Here is a 19,558-nt window from a genome sequence, read left to right on the forward strand (position 1 = left end):
TTTTCTGGGGTTTTTACTTTTTTGCCAACTTTCGATTTATTACGAAATGGCCACGTGGCCCGCGTGAGAATTTTTCGAATTTAATTTTGTTTCGAAAATTTTTGATTTTTGAAGATGTTTGGTTATGCTGCAAATATGCGCACTTGACCATTCTCATTAGAGCGCGTTTGCATCAGCATGAAGCTAACTTACGTGTACAACACAGCTAACAACAAGCAAACAAACACCTCCCTTTTTGACCACCCTCGCTTCCCCTCCCTCCCCGTCGCCCTTATAGCTCAGTGGTAGAGCGTTGGTCTTGTAAACCAAAGGTCCGTAGTTCAATCCTGCGTGGGGGCAGATCCTTTTTTTGTTTTTTTTTTTTCAATACGACAAAAACCAAAAAACGAATCTGCCCCCACGCAGGATTGAACTACGGACCTTTGGTTTACAAGACCAACGCTCTACCACTGAGCTATAAGGGCGACGGATGCGGAGGGGAAGCGAGGGCAGTCAAAAAAGGGAGGGGGAAAGGAGCGGCGGCGGTGACAGTGAAGAATGAATGAACAGTTTGTATTGACCGGAGAACTGTTCGATTCTCAAATTGTTCTCAGTAGAGCGCGTTTACAATTTATGAACAAACATAATAAAGAAAAAAGTTTCATTTCAATATGTACAAACAAAGTGCTAACAAATTAACACCGAGGGACAGGCGGAAGTATCCATAAATTACTCGTAATTAGGGTTCAAAATCAGCAAATTATTAATTAGGAGGGACAATTAGAAAATTGAACACTTATAGGCTCGATTCACCCGTCGAAGATCTGAAGTGGAGAAGTCGTTAGCTTTTCCCATGATGGTGGTGAAGTGAGTGTTCTGGAAATGGATTTTTAATTTTGTCTTTTTTTTTTAATTTTTATGTGTTACAATTACGAAATTCAAACTCTCCAGGTTGTTAGCTTTCATTTGATACCCATATCGACCTGTTTCGGGCTAATTTTGATTTTTCGAGAAAACCGCGACGCGACCGCGTCGCGCGCTTAAAACTCAACGTAAATGGGGCAATATGGGTATCAAATGAAAGCTAACAACCTCAGGATTCCAAAAATCATAACCAAAAGTGACCCACCTTCGCTTCAATCGTATTTTTCCCGTTACGAGATCCCTCATTTGCCTCGTAATGCATGATAGAGGTATAATCGTAGTGTTCTCCATAATAGGATAGTCCCAAATTGCTCAGCTTGTCGAAATCAGTGTTAGCACCCTGAATAACGTTTTGGTAGAGAATGGAGACATAGGAATCGCGGTCTTCTCGCTGGTGCTCGTGGATGAAGCCTGGAAATTGGAATTTTTTGAAAATTTTCGAAATTTTCGAAACTCCATGGTAAGTAAACGCGATCTACCGCGGAACTTACCAATAACATGCATCAACTCGTGAATAATCGTGGCGAAGTCAATGCACTCATCGGCTAGAGACACCTGTTGACGACCACCAACACGGGAGAAGTCTGCGTAGCATCTGGAATTGGTTAATTGGGTAATTAAAGTTTTAATTGCCATTTTTGGATTCACCAGGTTTTTAGCTTTCATTTGATACCCATGTTGACCCGTTTCGGGTCAATTTAATTTTTTATGGAAAACCGCGACGCGACCGCGCCGCGCGGTCGGAAATCGAAATAGGGCAATATGGGTATCAAATGAAAGCTAACGATCTCAGGATTCCAAAAATCATAGTTACAGACTCACCCATCCAACTTCTGAATCACAATATAATCCTTATCGGTCGGCGATTTCGGCACAAATCGAATACACGTCCGTTTAGCATACGCGTCAAAAGCACGTGCTAGAACTGCTCGTTGGGCACTTGCTGAAAAAATTGGACATCTGGATAAACCGACAGACAGACAGACGGGGTACTTACTGTAAGCTGCAGATAGGATGTATGGTACTCGGCCATTCGGCCATTTGTCTTTTTCAGCGGCCACGGCCACTCCCCCACCGCGTTTGAATCGCTGAAAAAAACTTGATGGGTTTGTCTGGCGCACCTTCGGCGTGGTCGCTAACCTGCATCGGAATTCTCATATCGTGATATAAGCTTCTAACCCGTCGAATATTAGTGGTTGGCAAGAGAAGTGCATTTCGGAAGTCGGTATCAGTCAAGAAGGAAAATTGCTCCATATTTGGCATCCAGAAAGGCGCTTGGCACAGTGCCAAAGGGGCGGAGAGCAACACGGAGAGCACGATGGGGAGCATGGTTGGAGGTGGGCTGAAAACAAGGGTTTTTTTTGGAAAAATTTGAGGAAAATGAACAAATTTGAACATGTACTACGTTGATCCTGACTGTCACATGACTTCAGTTATAAGTTTAGCTTGTAGATCAAATCTAGGGCTACATTTTTGTAGTTGACCACTTTTTTGTCCAAGCGGTCCCTAGAGAGTTACACAACTCAACGCCTGCCCTGCTTGCCTATGATATTTCAGTTCATCACTATTTCTTGCTGACTAGAGGGGTAGTAGCTCAAATTTCCTTATTATAAGTTATATGACTGGAAAGCTAACAACATGAGGATTTTGAATCTGTTTTTAAATTTTCTCTGACGCCAAAACGAGTTAAGTTACATGACTTTGAAATCTGGTTGCAAATGTCTATTTTAGTTGAAAATTAACAATGTCCAAAAGTGTTTTACGGCATCAGTATTTGTTTCATGACCCTAAAATTTAAATAGTATGTATATCAAATCTAGGGCTTCAATTTTGTAGTTGACAACTTTTTTGTACGGACGGTCCCTCGAGAGTTACGTTTGATTGAAGTATAGTAGTTTATAGACTGAGCACTCTCGTTTGAGCAGAGCTGTAACTTGCTTGGGAGCGCCTGTACAAAAAAGTTGTCAACTACAAAAATGAAGCCCTTAATTTGATCTACATATTCTACCAAAAATGGAATCATCGTGCAATTGTGGAGTTCATAACATACTTTTGAAATATGCCAATTTTCTACCGAAATTTTCAAAATTAGACATTTGAAGTCAGATTTCAAAGTAATGTAACTTGGTTCATTTTAACCTTAGAAGCATTTTTAAAACGGATTCAAAATTTTCATATTGTTAGCTTTCCAACCATATAACTTTCAACAAAAACAATTCGAGCTACTATCCTTCTAGACAGCAAAGAAATAGTTACGTTTTACAAGGGTCGTTTGAAAGAGGAGACTTCGAGGACTTCCCTTGTTACAGTAACCATACAGTAACTTCACTAGACTAACAACACAAGCTGGGAGACCTTACAGTAACCTACAGTAACCAAAACCAACAAAAAAGAAACTCACTTCTCTACAGTATCACCGGTGTGCTCCTTCTTCTCTCCGGTTGAACTGATACTAATAAAGTTGGAAGGCAATGAGCCCCAACTCGTTAGGTGCTCATTTTGCCAAAGGTCGCGCCTCCTCCTTCCTGCGTCAAGCCAGTATTTCACGCGGAGAAAAACTGCTCTCCGGAACCGGTCTCCGCGCGGTGTGCTCCGTTGCTCTCTCTCATTTACTACTGCCAAAAAGTCTCTGCAAGAGAGAGAGGGGAAGATTGTTTGACTATTTATTATACCAGATTCATAGAGAAAGAAGAGAAGGTAAAGAGAACAGTTTTATGCAAACATTTGACTTTTTGTACGGCATTTTGTACGGCATTTTTCTATTCCGTACGGAAAGAGTTCAGTAGTCATCTAGATATCGATCCAGGTAGATGTTGCCGAGACGGACGATTGATGGAAGGAACAGGGGGATCACGTCAATCTGCAATTATAGTCGTATGGATGTGAAATGCCTGTGTGTAGGTTTAGGTTTTTTGTTTTCAAAAAAAGAGCAACTTTGAGTATCTGCTACGTTGCTCCTGACTTTCACATGAGTTTTGAATGTTAATTATTCTTGTAGATCAAATTTAGGGCTTCATTTTTGTAGTTGACCACTTTTTTGTACGGGCGGTCCCTGGAGAGTTACGCTTGATTGAAGTAGAGTAACACATAGGCTTCGGTCACTAGGGAAGGCCTCCGAGTGACCGCGGAGTTACCTATATCATCGGAGAGCTGAAAAAACGCTTATTCCAAATATATATTTAGTTTTTGTCCTCGAATCCTGGTATTCGAGAAAAACAAGGTCAAAGTTCGGAAAAACATAAATTTGACCTCGTTTTTCTCGAATACCAATCCTCAAGGGCAAAAACTGAAGATATATTTGGAATCAGCGTGCTCTCAGCTTTCCAATGATATAGGTCTTGACCGATAACTCAACGGTCACCTAGAGGCCTTCCTAGTTAATGATGCAATAAGATAGCCCTATTTTGTAACTCTCAAAGGACTATCCGTACCAAAAAGTAGTCAACTACAAAAATGAAGATGTAAACTTGATCCACAAATCCTACAAAAATTGGAATTATTGGGCAGTTATAGAGTTTGTAACACACTTTCAAAGTTTGTCAATTTTCTAGTGTAAATAAGTTTTCGATGTGTGTTCAAAGCCATGTAACTTGGTCCATATTAGCTTTTGAAAAGTTTTGAAAACAGATTCATAATTCTCACAATGTCAGCTTTCCTGCCATATAAATTTTTACAAAAACAAACCGAGCTACTACCCGTCTAGTCAGCCAGAAATAGTGATGAACTGAATTACTCTAAAGTAGATAGTACTCCGTATAACTCGTCAGGGACCGCCCGTACAAAAAAGTGGTCAACTACAAAAATGTAGCACTTGACTCGATCTACAATTTTAATTTATAATTAAACTTAATTGATGACGAGGGACACAGCAAACAAACCCTGTATGATCTCATGACGCTTTGCCATTTCAGTTTTTTAAAGTTCTCGGTTAAACAACACGACCTTCCACCTACCTGAATCGGATCCGTGGCATTTGTATACCGATGCGGGCAGTCATGTTCAATATAAATGTATGGGTCGGGTGTGTTGATGGGTCCGAAGTCGCTGGCGCAGCCAGTGACTTGGAAGTTTCCATTCGCATCACTCCACGTTCGACCCATCAGATCATCTGATTCCAGGGGGAGGGCTGGAAATGGAAATTGGTGTGTGGACATCCGGAAAGACAGACACACAGACCGATATGCCAAAGCCAGCATAAAGCGACACACAGAGACAGATTGAAGAGGGTAGTCTGGAGTTTCGGACAAACAGACAAACAGACAGAGAGTTTTCGGAAATTTTTGCGATTTTTGAGTGAAAAACTGGTAAAAGCCCATTAATTTTATCCGTTTTTCACAAATTTTCGACACAAACTCTCCAAAATTGACTTTATCAGAAAATAGGTCTCGATGAGCACTGTGACTAACTAAAAACTGGGAATCTGGAAATACAGACATCCGGACAAACAGATAGACGTTGCAAATGAGTTTTTACGGTCCAAAATCAATGAAATTTTTGAAATTCAGACGGGAAATTCATCATTTTGGGACATCCGGACATCAGACACATCGGCAGACAGACACGACTTGGGCATTCGGACAAAAGGGCACAGGAGCACAGATTGTCACAAATCTTGAACAAAAGATGAACATCTGGACTGATAGAAGTACAGACAGGCATAAAAACCATATTTGCAAACCGGGCCAAAACGGGCTGACCCGGGCCGGCTCGTAACTCGCGTCAAACTAAATATTATGATCTGAAAAATATACCAAAATGTAGATCTCGACGAGATCTATCTCCGTGACCCACTTCGGGCCGGATGGCTAGTCGTTAATATGCCGCGAACTGGGAGAAAGTGTCCAAAATCGCGAAAATGGCCAAGAATGCCATTCTAGCCCGGCCCGCGGCACAATAATGAATAGCCATCCAGCCGGTAGTAGGACACGTATATAGAACTCGTCGAGATCTACATTTTGGTTTGTTTTTCAGCTCATAAAATTGAGCTTGAAGCAAGTTACGAGCCGGCCCGTGTCGACCCTTTTCGGCCCGTTGACAAGTATGGGAAAAACTTACAATCCTCATCCCACAAATCGATATGCACTTTCTTGACAGCATGCGGGTCGGTTGGACACTTCAAGACCCCTGTAGCCATTACGCAACTAGTTTTGCAGAGGGCAAAGTTAGTCAAAAATGTTGTGAGAATGAAAATTGATAGAAGTAAAGGTGACGTCATGATTTGATTTAGATGTATAAAAGATTCAGAATTCTCAAGGCAGAAGAGGCCGGATGCGGAAGAAGAAAATGAATGCGTGGGATGGGGTGGGGTGGTCGAGAACCCCCCAGAGACCCCTTATCTTATCGCATGCTCTCTTGCTCTCCCATCATGTTCACTATTGTTTGCTCATTGGTGTCATCAACAAATACATCATTTGAGAGGGGCTCACTTTCTTATTGCAATAGAGAAAAGGAGCATAGATTACGGTTTGAATGTGGTTCTTGGCGTGTTTTCAGATCTTTAAAACAAATTTAAAAACAAAATATATTGTTAGAATCAGAAAATAATAGAAAACATACCGAAAAATACGAAACAAAGAAGAGAATGATTGGTGCATCTTATTGTAGGCTCCGGGACATTTTGTAACTGAGACATTTCGAAACTTAGGACGTTTTGAAACCAAGTTATTTTGCCATTTTCTGTTAAACTTCGGGTTAATAGCAACACATTTTTAATATGCTTTTTCACGCTGTTAGCACAACAGAAGCGCAGAAACGCGCTCCGTCGCACAACAATTGCCAAAATATAAAGTACCGGATAAAAAGCTATCAAGTTTTGCCTTTTTCAGTTGAAAATGTCCAACTTTGATAGAGTGTTGCGGTATTACTGATTATCCCCCAAAATAACTTTTCATGGAGTCAAACAGACCAAGAATATAACTCCATTTTTGTAGTTGGCCACTTTTTTGTACGGACACTCCCTAGCAAGTTACGTGTCGACAAAGTAATTCTCCCTCAAATCGACAGATTTCAGTGCAAAATAGGGGGAATTTTGAGCTGTCGGCTAAAAATAACTATAACTCTCTAGGGTGAGCCCGTACAAAAAAGTTGTCAACTACAAAAATGGAGTTCTACTCTTGGTCTGTTTGATTCCATAAAAAGTTATTTTGTGGGACAATCAGTAATACTGTAACATTCTCTCAAAGTTGGACATTTTCAACTGAAAAAGGTAAAACTTGATAGCTTTTTGTCCGGTTCTATACGTTGATTTATCGTATTTTTCAATATAAACCGCGACGCGCACGCAACGCGACTCAGAAAAAATCAAATCTTTTCGCTGCGGACCTTGCATCCCTTGTGGCTTAGTAGCGAAATGTCATGATTTCAAATTGTCTGGTGCTTGTCACGATGGCCAGACGTCTGGGTTTCCAGAAGCCTAGCTTCAAAACGTTCCGGAGAGTTTGGCGGTTCTCATTCGTTCTTTTAATAACTAGAAACAATGAACAAAGGAAATTTGAAAGCAAAAAACGTTTACAAGACCTTTTTTCAAACGTTATTGCATTCTCAATATTTGTCATCCAGGCCACTCTGGGCCGGCACGTAACTCGCTTCATAAATAGTGCTATAATTTGAAAAATATACCAAAATGAAGATTTTGGCGAGTTCTATTTCTCTGATATGTTCCGCGATGGCATATAATTTATTATTGTAAAGAAAAGCAAAATAGTAAAAAATGATACATTGCCCTGGTTAGCGGTACAAAGATGAACCATGTGGGTTTTCGTGTAACAAAGACATACAGAATGGCTGTGCGGAAGTAAAATTTTCGAAAAAGGAAGACGGAAAAAGGAAGTCGGAAGTAACTTTTTGAAAAGGGAAGACGGAAGAGGGAAGATGGAAGCAAAAATTTCAAAAAGGAAGACGGAAGAAGGAAGAGGGAAGAAGGAAGTAGGAAGTTAATTTTGAAAATGACAAATGTGAGCAATTTTTTTTCTAGGCATGAAAACGAATTTTGACGTTGTTTTCATAAATTCCATCAAAACCACCGAAATTCCGCCGAAATTTCGTCGAAAATTCGAAAATTTTCGTAAACTTTTTACACGAAAGTCGGAAGTCGCAAAAAATTTTCAACGGAAGACGGAAGAGGGAAGAGGGAAGTAAATTTTTGAAAAAGGAAGAGGGAAGAAGGAAGAAGGAAGTCGAAGGAAGGAATTCCGCACAGCTCTGACATACAGTACCGCTCAAAAGTGTATTAAGTTTTGCGTTTCCCAGTTGAAAATGGCCAACTTTGATCGTGTGTCATGGTAAAATTAACTGTCCCATAAAATAACTTTCTATGGGATCAAATAGACCAAAAGTAGGACTTCATTATTGTAGTTGACAACTGTTTTGTACGGACACTCCCTTGAGAGTTATAGTTATTTTAAGTGGTCAGCTCAAAAATCACTCTATTTTGCACTGAAATTGGTCAATTTGAAGGAGAAATTACTTTGTCGATACGTAACTCTATAGAGAGCGTCCGTACAAAAAAGTTGTCAACTACAAAAATGGAGCTCTACTTTTGTTCTGTATGATCCCATAAAAAGTTATTTTGTGGGACAGTTAGTTTTACTATGACACACTCTCAAAGTTGGACATTTTCAAATGAAAACGGCAAAACTTAATACACTTTCGAGCAGTACTGTACAACACATTGAGATAAAGTGCAGGCCTCGTCTGGCCCAAATCGGTATGACATTTGTAGTTATTTTATGCGACTAGCAAGTTTCCATTAGGTTCTTCTTGGCACGTTCGAACGTTCTCCAATTCTTGATGGTCATTGTTAAAGCAACCAAAGCGGGAACAATGCAGAATGGGAAGAAGATGATTTGAACAAGGACATCGCCAGGGGGCAGATCCAACGCAATTCTCGCATAAATTAATCCGATCGACGCCAAAGTGAGTCCGATGAAATAAACAATGTGAAAAAGGATGTAGATGATGTCCTGAAGTGGAAAACATTAATTATTTTATAGTATCACTCGAAAGGTTATCAACTTTGGCTGTTTTCAGTGGAAAATGATCAACTTCGACAATAAGTTTCGAAGGAACCTGAACGTCCGATTTATTCAATTTTGTATGGGCTGGACAGAGCAAAAATAGCACATCATTTTTGTAGTTGACCATTTTTTTTGTAGGGGCACTCCCTTAAAAGTTGCAGGTTGTCAAAGTAAATGGTACCCCAAATCGACTAATTTCAGGGCGTATTAGCAAAATTGGGGGGTTTTTCACTTTGACGACCTGTAACTCTCAAAATAGTAAATAAAATTGAGTATATCGGACAATCCGGTGGCAACGAAATACACTGATAAAGTTGGTCATTTTCCACTGAAAAGTTAGTTTTCGTTGCGGGACCCGGAGTGTCGTTGCGACAGCAGTTCTTCCTCAACGGTCAGTCCCTCTCGAGATTTTCCAGTTTGAACTAAATGAATGGTATCGACAGGTTAGATAAACTCACATTCCCATTTTTACGACATCTTTGGTCTTCGATGCATTGTCGTACTTCTTCAATCACAACAGTCCGAGTACACTGTGAGAGTCTTCTGGAATATTATTCACATACAGTACTGGCCATAAAGAATTCGACACTTGCAGTTTTTAGTTGAAAATGGTCAACTTTGTGAGTGTGACACGGCCTCCCTGATAGTTTAACAATATTGATTGTTTATGGATTGGATAGATCAAACTTAGAGCTTCATTTTTGTAGTTGACAACTTTTTTGTACGTACACATCCTAACAAGATACGTATCGACAAAGTAATTTGTCGCAATTGTTGTCCTTTTTCAGTGCAAAAAGAAGAGATTTTTTAACTTTTACAATTCTCTTTCTGTAACTTCTTAGGATGTGTCCGTACAAAAAAGTTGTCAACTACAAAAATGAAGCTCTACTTGTGATCTATACAATCCAGAAACAATCAATACTGTGAAACTATCTGGGAGGCCGTGGCACACTCACAAAGTTTACCATTTTCAGTTAAAAACTGCAAGTTTCGCATTCTTTATGGGCAGTACTGTAAGAAAGAAAATATTATTGAAAACTGTTATTTGAGGACTAAATGCCAAGCTTCCTTTCTCAAGTTTTGCAGCCGGACCATCCCGGGTTTTAAGAACAAAGTTTTTAAAGAAAAAGTTCTATGACAATTATCTAGTTCGCCCCGGATGCCAGGCTAGAATAGTTTCTTTCTCCTTTTTCAAGGTTGTTTGCTCTTCATCTTGCGTCGTGACACATTAACAAATATCCATCTGACACTGACTAGGGAAGGATTCCGGGCCGAGATATACATCACTAGAACCGAAATTTTCCGCTGATTTCAAATCTATATCCTGTTTTTGCTAAACGATCTCGTGAAAAAAGTTACTCGCGTTTTTGTGGCTTCTCAGTGCAAAAATGAGCATTTTCAAGCCTCGCAAAATTAATGTTTTTTTCTATTTTTTGTTCAAACTTGTCTGTGTTGTACGTTTGAATATGGATTCAGAACTTATTTCCAGAAAACCTTTTGAGGAGTTTCTTAAATTTTCAAAAATGACGCATCTACTTATTTTCTAAAGTTCTAACGTAAACATTGCAATCTACTTGATTGGAAGAACTTAAAAATGCTCATTTTTGCACTGAGAAGCCACAAATACGCAAATAACTTATTTCGTTTAGCAAAAACAGAATATAGATTTGAAATCTGCGCAAAATTTCCGTTCTAGTGATATACATCTCGCAATGTAACTCCATCTCGACTCGGGATCCTTCACTAGTAAATTGGCCACAAATATACAGTAGCGAGCATAAGTGAGTACCCCTAGGTACTTTCATGTGTAACTCAGCTGAATCATATCCGTTTTGTCTAAACTTTTTTTTAAAAGGAAGCCAAAATATTCAGCAATACGAATATAGGTTTTTTTTTAAAACTTCCATCACTGATTTTTCGATAATCGATTTTTCCTGATCTTGATTTGAAAATCCAAAAAAAAACTTTTTATTTTTCTCTTGGAGTTATTGAGTTTTTGATGTCAAAATGATGGAACATGTTCAAATAAACAAAAAATTATGTTGAATTGGCTTCTCAACTCCTGAGCATCGTACTAGAGATCCAGAAGTCAAAAGTAGTGCATTCAAAAAAATCTTCATAACTCCTCAAAAAAAGCTTCAAATTAGCCAAAACATGCACCAAAAGACGCGTCTTGAGTTTTTCTACAAACCAACATCAAAAAATTACAGTTTAAGAAAAAATAATTTTTCTAATTTTTTCACTAAAATTTTTTTTAATTCCTATTTTTCTCAATTTCTGGTATTTTCTGGATGAAAAACAAACATAACTTTCAAATACTGCATGCAAGATGCTTTATCACACATAATAAAACACAGTTATGTGTTCCTTGTTCGTGTTGTAGTCACAAAATGCCAGAAATTGAGAAAAAATAGGAGTTTAAAAAAATTTTTAGTGAAAAAATTAGAAAAATTATTTTTTCTTAAACTGTAATTTTTTGATGTTGGTTTGTAGAAAAACTCAAGACACGTCTTTTGGTGCATGTTTCGGCTAATTTGAAGCTTTTTTTGAGGAGTTATGAAGATTTTTTTGAATGCACTACTTTTGACTTCTGGAGCTCTAGTACGATGCTCAGGAGTTGAGAAGCCAATTCAACATAATTTTTTGTTTATTTGAACATGTTCCATTATTTTGACATCAAAAACTCAATAACTCCAGGAGAAAAATAAAAAGTTTTTTTTGGATTTTCAAATCAAGATCAGGAAAAATCGATTATCGAAAAAATCAGTGATGGAAGTTTTTCAAAAAAACCTATATTCGTATTGCTGAATATTTTGGCTTCCTTTTAAAACAAAGTTTAGACAAAACGGATATCATTCAGCTGAGTTACACATGAAAGTACCTAGAGGTACTCACTTATGCTCGCTACTGTAGAACTCGTTGAGATCTACATTTTTGTATATTTTCGGCTTATAACATTGAGGTTGAAGCGGCGTTTCGGTCCAATTTGCAAGTTTTCTAGAACTTACTCTATACGGTCGAAGCAGTCCCGAACATCGCTGATATGTCTACACCAATTCACATATGACTGTATGAAGAAATGACAAAAAGTGCATATAATCCACCCGTAACCAAGAACTATCGATTTATTGTATGACGGACCAGTTTGATAGAAAGAGCACAATACTCCGATAGTGAAGAAAATTAATCCCTGAAGAGTCCAGCATTCTCTCTGAAAAAACGTCTTTTTATTCATTCAACAATTCAAAAATTGACTGGATCACATACAAATTTGGTTCGGGCCGTCTCAATTCTCTCCAGGTCATTTGTGAGAAGCTCCAATCGTGTTGGTTCTCTACGGGCGAATATATTTGGTATCATTCTGAAAAATAAAAAATATAGTGGGAAAATATGCTTAGTACATGTAATTGTTTCAAACAAGAACATATCGCGCCCGAAAAATCAATAAAAATGAATGGGACCTTCTCGAACATTCCACCCAATGAGGTGAATATCTTGCCCTACAGGAATATGGCCTATTTGCTGTTTGCCGGTGGCTGACCGCTTGCTCAAAGTTCGGCCCGGGGACGCGGTATCGACTACCGTAGTATAAAACTTTTTATGGCTAAAGTACGGTAGAGAGTCGCCGTAAAAAAAATTCCCGCAACGAGACCCACGCCTCGTCTCCGAGCCAAACTACTCAAGTATTTGAACACATCGCGCCCAAGAATCAATAAAAACGAATGGAACCTTCTCGAGCATCACACTCAATAGGATGAGTACCAGAGTTGCATGGAATTCCGACTTCCGACTTCCGACTTCCGACTTCCGGATAAGGAATTTTACTTCCGACTTCCGTCATTCCATAACTGTGGAATTTCCGAAAAGTATATTTCGCAGAAATACTTGGAAAAAATGGTCTAAAAGGAGAGAAAATTGGCTTTTCTTCATCCAAAACCTAATTTTCCACTGATTTCTGCCAATTTTATGATCTTTTCTCTTGAAGTTTTTGAATATTTGCTAAAAAATCTAATTACGACTTCCGACTTCCGGATTAGAAATTTTACTTCCGACTTCCGGATAAGAAAAATCACATCCGACTTCCGGATAAGAAATTTTCACTTCCATGCAACTCTGATGAGTACCCTGCCATACAGGAATGTGGCCTAGCAGCATACAGTACTGCTAATAAGAATTGCAAAAGGTTTGGTTGAACATGTACTTCAATGTCAGTGACTGACACATAAGCTCAATTACACGTTCGAATTTTCTGTTGAAAACATACCAAAATACAGCATATTCACAAGGTAGCAAACTAGTTGTTTGCTTTGTTATGCTTCCTTCGAATAGGTCCTTTTTACGATAACCATGTACGTTTTGACGTTATGACAAAAATTAACAAAACCAATAATGCTCTGAAAAACTCCCGAAGTTTGTCACCTGTTATCATGCATAGTAAAATAAAAATTGGATTCATATAGCATCTTTATTTTATTCAAAACAATTATTAATATTTTGTTTCGTACAGTTTATCGTAAACATTAAGTAAGAAATTTAAATTGTTAACGTTAGCATATTGTCAATTTTCAGGAGCTGGCAATATTGAAATCGTTCCAAATTGCTACCAGGTATCATATAGCTTGATTAGGAATATCCCAAATTTTTGTTTAGTCCCCAAAACCGTCTCAAAGTTTGACCCCTGTGATTAAACCTTGTAAAAGCTCAAAAATGGCTTCAAAAACCAGGAGTGAAGAAGGTTTTTATCAGCGGAAAGTGACAAGCACAAAATGAAAAATTGGGATTTGCCTAATCAAATTATCCCTAATACCTGGTAGCAATTTGGAACGATTCAAAACTTGCGATCCCCTGAGGTTCCCTTGTCAGAACTTTTTATAATTTCATGCATAAACTTTTTTCGTTAATTTTGCTATTAGGCTCTCCGCACTTCTTGATTTCCTCGAACAATCTCCAATTCTTGATAGCCATTGTTAAAGCAGCCAAAGAGAAACCGATGAAGAATAAGAAGTAGATGATGAGAAACGGGACATCGACAAAACGCAAATCTAGCGCAATTCTGAGACGAATTATTCCGATCGACGTCAAAGTGAGTGCGATGAAACTAAGAAGGTGGAGAAGGATGTAGATGATGTCCTGAAGTAGTATTATATTTGTTTATCTACAGTTACAGTTACAGATGATAAACTTCATCTAGGATGCTACGATCATTCTGATTATCTCATAAAGCCAAGTTTTATGGAGTGAATAGCATAGTTGCAGTTAATGATATTCTTCCATTTAGGGAATCCGGAATCCGGAACCGGAGCGAAAAAACTTAGAATTTCAAAATCCGGAATATCGAATGTTTTGCTAAATGTCTAATCCGGAATCCAGAACCGGAATGACAGAAAACCGGATTCCGGAAAACTATTGTTCAAATCTAAAGCTTCATTTTTGTGGTTGAAAATTTTTCTGTACGAAAAATTACAGCTCATCATTCAGAACCTTCGATAAACTTCCTAGGACGTACCCGTACAGAAACGTTGTCAGCTACAAAATAAAGATTTAGGTTTGATCTACACAGTCTATACACAGTTTTCAATACTTGCCAGCGGGCCGGTTCAGGGCCTTGAGCGGGTCTTGAGATAACTAGCTTTAAAATGACAATGAGTAGTCGATCAACCTGTCAAATTGTAGATCTTGGTGTGCTTCAGCGGCTCTCACTATACTCAAAGTGAAAATGAAAATAGATTATGGTAGAGCTCATCGAGATCTACAATTTGACAGGTTGATCGAATTGTCATTTTGAAGCGAGTTATCTCAAGTTCTAAACTACAAGTAATATATTCTTACTGTACAGATGTATGACAATGAATTGGCAGCACACACATTGGAGATAAACTTACATTCACATTTTTCCGACTACTCTGTTCTTTGATGATTCGTCGCACTTCTTCAATTCCAGCCCGTTTCCGAGGATTCCGTGAGATACTTCTGGAAGTATGTACACTTTTTAATGATGCTTGTTTGGTGTCAGTTGGCGAAATTAAAAGAGGAAAATCATAGTATTTCGTTTCAGATTCCGATGTTTCAGAAAATTCTTTGAAAATTTGAGCTTTGGTGAATACTCGGCGGCAAATTTAAACTTGAATTTTTCCAATTTGCTGCGTCATCGTGCACCTTTGATACGCAGTTTGATTGGACACTTTTTAATTCGATTTATACAGTTTTCAAACAATTATTCGGCTGTCGCCAGCATTTGTGAGGAAGAATTTTTATATGGAGTTTGATTTTAGTAGTCACTCCCAGACACCGTGCCAAAATAATAAAATTTTGTCAATATTTTTAGAACTTACTGTATAAACTTGAAGTGTTCCCGAATGTCGGTGATATGACCACACCAATTCACATATGAATGTATGAAGAAACAGAACGCAAAGCATGAGATCGAGGAGTAACCAGTAATTATCGATCGATTGTATGCCGGACCGGTTTGAAGGAAAGCGCACAAAACTCCGATAGTGAAGAAAACTATTCCCTGATCAGTCCAGCATTCTCTCTGAAAATAACTTGTTTTTTTAATTCAAAAATAGAGTACATCACATACAAAATTAGTTCGGGATGTCTCAAGTCTCTCCAGGGTATTTTTGAGAAGCTCCAATAGTGTTGGTTCTCTACGGGCGAATATATTTGGTATCATTCTGAAAAATAAAATAATTAAGTAAGACTAATATGTTCATTACATGTAATTACTTTGAACAAGAACATATCGAACCCAAAAAATCAATAAAAATGAACGGAACCTTCTCGAACATCTCACCCAATAAGGTAAATATCTTGCCCTACAGGAATATGGCCTATTTGCCGTTTGCCGGTGGCTGATTTTATTTTAAGCATAAAATGTTATAACTCGGTCAGTTTAGAAGCAGACACGTAATGAATAAATGCAAATGGTAGGCAATGAACATGAGAAAAAAGCAGTGAGAATGGATTTTTGATATACCGTAAAAACTGTAATAGAGGCGCCCCTCTAATAAAGGCGCATCCTCAATAAGCTTGAAATACTTTTTCTGGTTTTCAATCATACTTTTTCAAAATCCCTGGAAAAAAAACAAAATAAAACCTAACTTTTCGTTCAAAGTACTGCAAATTTTGGGGTTTTCCTTGTAGTTTTCTCATAGAAAACGTTGGCTTGGTTAAAGTTTATTGGCTGGAGATTTTCAGAAACAGCCGAACGGACATGTTGAAAAATAAAAGCGCACCCTCTATTAGAGGCGCCCCTGTAATAGAGGCGCACTTTCGAAAGGGGGTTGCAAAATAAAGGCGGATGCGCTTCTATTACAGTTTTTACGGTATGCAAAATGAGGTCAGATATTTCAAAGTTATTGAAAAAAAAGATAACTCAAAAGTTACCAAACAGAAAAACACAAAAAATGATAAGTGGGTTCCAGAGTTGCACGGAATTCCGACTTCCGACTTCCGACTTCCGGGCATTTTTCACTTCCGACTTCCGTTTTGAAACTTTTACTTCCGACTTCCGATTTCCGACTACCGGATTCGGAGTTTCACTTCCGACTTCCGTCATTTCACAAGAGTGGAGATTAGGAAAAGTAAATTTCTCAGAAATACAAGGAAAAATGGTCTAAAAGGACAGAAAATATGTAGGCTTTTCTTCAGCCAAAAACTAGTTTCTCACTGATTTTTGTGAATTTCATGATATTTTCTTTTGGAGCTTTTAAATCTTTGCGAAGAAATCTACTTCCGACTTCCGACTTCCGGGTGTTTTTTTACTATCGACTTCCGACTTCCGACTTCCGGATAAGAAATTTTACTTCCGACTTCCTGATAAGAAAAATCACTTCCAACTTCCGACTTCCGACTTCCGGATAAGAAAATTTTCACTTCCCAACATCTCTGGTTCATAACACGGTTTCAAACAAAACTGAGTGAGCCAATTTTAGAAAAACGCGCTGGTTCTTAAGAAAATGGATGATCATTATATTCCCTGTTGAAAAAATCCCTCACGTGTGAATTTTCGGTAATTTTTCATTTTTCGTGACATTCCACGTTTGATGACGTAATCTGCCCCTAAAACCGTCATAGGAGACCTTGTTGGACGCTTATTTCCACGTGTGAGCACTAAGGCAGTGGCGCTTCCTTTTTGATTTTGAATCATTGCTCAAAGAAGATGGTGAGTTTCGATGAATTGTCGCCACAATACCAAAGTGGTATCCGCAATTTCTACCAAATGCCCTCTCACATTCTCCAATTTCTGGCAAATGCAAGACAGAACGATGCCAATTACTTCCTAGAAGTTCGTTTTCAATTCAAAAACAGTGTTCATTGTTTGCAATTTTTCTAGATACACATTCCGTCCTTTCAAAGTGTGGCTGGAATTGCGAGTGTGATGTTTGTTGCATACTCAAACCTTGCATCAACTAAAAAGTATTCGACAACCAATTGGCTCGATGGAATCTGTATCAGGTATGTGCCCGGGTGGCGTTGAGCGTTTCGCATTTCTAGCCGAAATTCGAAAATGCGGCGAGAGAGAGTGTGCGATTTTGAGAGACGCAGACACACTCTCTCGTCGCATTTTCGCCCACTTTGAATTCTTTCAGCGCCCAAAGCGTCTCCATAGGCATATCCCTGATCTGTATACTGCTGGCAGGACTGACAATTGCCACCGGTATCACTTTGATTTTCAAATTGGCGTCAGGTGAGTCTTTTCCAGCCATATAAGAAAAATCACATTCATTTTCAGGAGTTCCGGACGGATTCCTTCGAGTTCTGGTGACTGGATATATGAATTTGGAAGCAAGAACATCAATTATGCGTATTTGTGGAGGAAGAGCTAATATTGAGTCAATGCTGAGTACGAAGAGTTCTCGTAGACAACAATCTGTAATAGCTTCTCTACCTAAAACGAGCTCAAACTTCATATTTTCAGCGAATCATGATCCTCTCGTTCAAAGATTGTACGAAAGCTGAAAAAGCGGTGACGAATCTGAATAACTCTCTTCTTGAGATCGGTCTCAACGCATCATTGGTCACCGACCTTGATATTCTGAATGCGATGAAAGTAGGCGGTGTCAATGGTTGGACTGGGAATTATGATGCTTGTGAAGACTTTAAAAAAGGTAATACAGGAAGATTGCAAAAATATGAATCATTCAATTGCATACAATTTCAGAAGCAGAAGCTGGGGAAAATCTAGTCTCATCATTGGTGCTTGAGACATTGCATCAAGTCGATTCTTTCTATGATCCATTCTCGTGCACAACCGGTAAAAACTCCTATACCTAAAACGAGCCCAAACTTTCTTTTTTTCAGGCAGCGATGATAATTTCTTTAAAGAATATCATGGAAACTGATAAAATTGTAAAATACATCAACGACGAAGTCGTAGAGTTTGGTGGAAAAGCCTGCCTCGTCACAAATAAAAGGCTCTTGGATGCGTTGAGAACCAGAGAGAACAATGGATTGGCAAGACATTTGGAATATGACAATGAATTCGAAAAAGGTAAAGCAAAAAGATAACAAAAATACAGAACATTCATTTGCATTCAATTTCAGGAGTGGAAGATGGGGAAAATCTGGTTTCGTCATTGGTAATGGAAAAACTGCTGAAATCAAAACTGGAATCGACAAAGACTATGGTGGAAATAAGAAAGTGGAAGGTGCGGTTTTGAAGATACTCAAAAAATCAAATTTTTATTTTCAGGTTGATTTATTCATTATTTTCAACGCGTTTATTCTCCTGACATCTGCTGTTGCCTTCCTTTACGCCTTCTTCACTATCGACAGTAAATCAAAAGGATTCACTTGTATCTATCTCTACGGCTTATTTTTCGGATTAGTTGGAGTTATCGTTGGATTTGTCGGGAACGCATATAAGAAAAGTATGTTTCATTTTCAATTCACTAACTTTCGTTTCGGCGTTCAAGCCACTCCAAATGGGAATTTCGGGAAATTGTAATAAGATGAAAAATATGTAGAAAAATCCATATTTTTCTATGGCTATGATCATGGTGGTTGCTGGCCGAACTTTTCCTTTTGTGTTTCTAGGTCACAGTAACTTTGGAGTTTATTGTCAAAGTTCACCTTCTTGACACCAGACTCGAGCTTCGGCGTTCGAAATAAGTTACGCCTTGCCAAGACGGCTGGAGGGGGCGTGGCTTGTTTTGACCGCTATCAGTGACAAGACTAATGTTCATAGAGTTTTCATTCTTTACTTTTCAGAGTGCAATCATCCAGAGTCGATAGTCATGTTCGTCAATACACGCGAATTGAGAAGAGGAGAGACTATAATGAAGAACGCAGGCATCCAATTGATTGAAGTTCTCGAGGCGGAAAACGTAATGAAATACTTTTAGTGCAATTGAATTTTAATTTGAAAATTTTCAGGAAACCATTCTACTAGCTCATAGTGACAACGTCGATGCTAAGATGATGATGGAAAGAGAGCTCAGACCAGAAGTCGGAGAGACTGGAGATGTGGAAGTTGAATTTTTTCGAGGGAGTCACTTGTCAACTATAGTTTTTCTCGATCTCGACAATATAAATGATTCTTAGAAATTTTTGCTTTCGTATTTTATCTCAAACAAAAAGGTGAAAATTAATTTTCAATAATTAAAATTTTGAAAACAATACTAAAAATATGTACA

The 19,558-nt window shown here is 38.4% G+C and overlaps 5 protein-coding genes across 5 annotated transcripts; 2 read left to right on the forward strand and 3 right to left on the reverse strand.

The window, feature by feature from the left end:
* Nucleotides 1–759: 759 nt before the first annotated feature.
* On the reverse strand, nucleotides 760–2,232 carry GCK72_008401 (uncharacterized protein; the record flags this gene model as incomplete). Its single annotated transcript, XM_003092963.2, has 6 exons — nucleotides 760–855; nucleotides 1,109–1,314; nucleotides 1,395–1,498; nucleotides 1,726–1,846; nucleotides 1,901–1,991; nucleotides 2,044–2,232. The coding sequence occupies 6 exons, from the start codon at nucleotides 2,230–2,232 to the stop codon at nucleotides 760–762; spliced, it is 807 nt and encodes a 268-aa protein (XP_003093011.2).
* A 1,450-nt stretch (nucleotides 2,233–3,682) lies between these two features.
* On the reverse strand, nucleotides 3,683–6,037 carry GCK72_008402 (uncharacterized protein; the record flags this gene model as incomplete). The annotated part of the gene is made up of 3 exons (XM_003092960.2): nucleotides 3,683–3,763; nucleotides 4,857–5,029; nucleotides 5,959–6,037. 3 exons carry the CDS (start codon nucleotides 6,035–6,037, stop codon nucleotides 3,683–3,685), a joined length of 333 nt encoding a protein of 110 aa, XP_003093008.2.
* A 2,599-nt stretch (nucleotides 6,038–8,636) lies between these two features.
* On the reverse strand, nucleotides 8,637–15,594 carry GCK72_008403 (uncharacterized protein; the record flags this gene model as incomplete). Its single annotated transcript, XM_053726805.1, has 8 exons — nucleotides 8,637–8,864; nucleotides 9,377–9,461; nucleotides 11,927–12,129; nucleotides 12,186–12,279; nucleotides 13,843–14,048; nucleotides 14,801–14,888; nucleotides 15,251–15,453; nucleotides 15,502–15,594. 8 exons carry the CDS (start codon nucleotides 15,592–15,594, stop codon nucleotides 8,637–8,639), a joined length of 1,200 nt encoding a protein of 399 aa, XP_053586382.1.
* Nucleotides 15,595–17,082: 1,488 nt separating this feature from the next.
* On the forward strand, nucleotides 17,083–18,197 carry GCK72_008404 (uncharacterized protein; the record flags this gene model as incomplete). Its single annotated transcript, XM_053726806.1, has 6 exons — nucleotides 17,083–17,208; nucleotides 17,257–17,378; nucleotides 17,513–17,610; nucleotides 17,656–17,795; nucleotides 17,842–18,031; nucleotides 18,085–18,197. 6 exons carry the CDS (start codon nucleotides 17,083–17,085, stop codon nucleotides 18,195–18,197), a joined length of 789 nt encoding a protein of 262 aa, XP_053586383.1.
* Nucleotides 18,198–18,230: 33 nt separating this feature from the next.
* Nucleotides 18,231–19,466, forward strand: GCK72_008405 (uncharacterized protein; the record flags this gene model as incomplete). Its single annotated transcript, XM_053726807.1, has 5 exons — nucleotides 18,231–18,414; nucleotides 18,468–18,571; nucleotides 18,616–18,793; nucleotides 19,134–19,249; nucleotides 19,299–19,466. 5 exons carry the CDS (start codon nucleotides 18,231–18,233, stop codon nucleotides 19,464–19,466), a joined length of 750 nt encoding a protein of 249 aa, XP_053586384.1.
* Between the last annotated feature and the right edge of the window lie 92 nt (nucleotides 19,467–19,558).

Source organism: Caenorhabditis remanei, chromosome III, assembly GCF_010183535.1.
Source record: "Caenorhabditis remanei strain PX506 chromosome III, whole genome shotgun sequence".
Taxonomy (NCBI): Eukaryota; Metazoa; Nematoda; class Chromadorea; order Rhabditida; family Rhabditidae; genus Caenorhabditis; species Caenorhabditis remanei.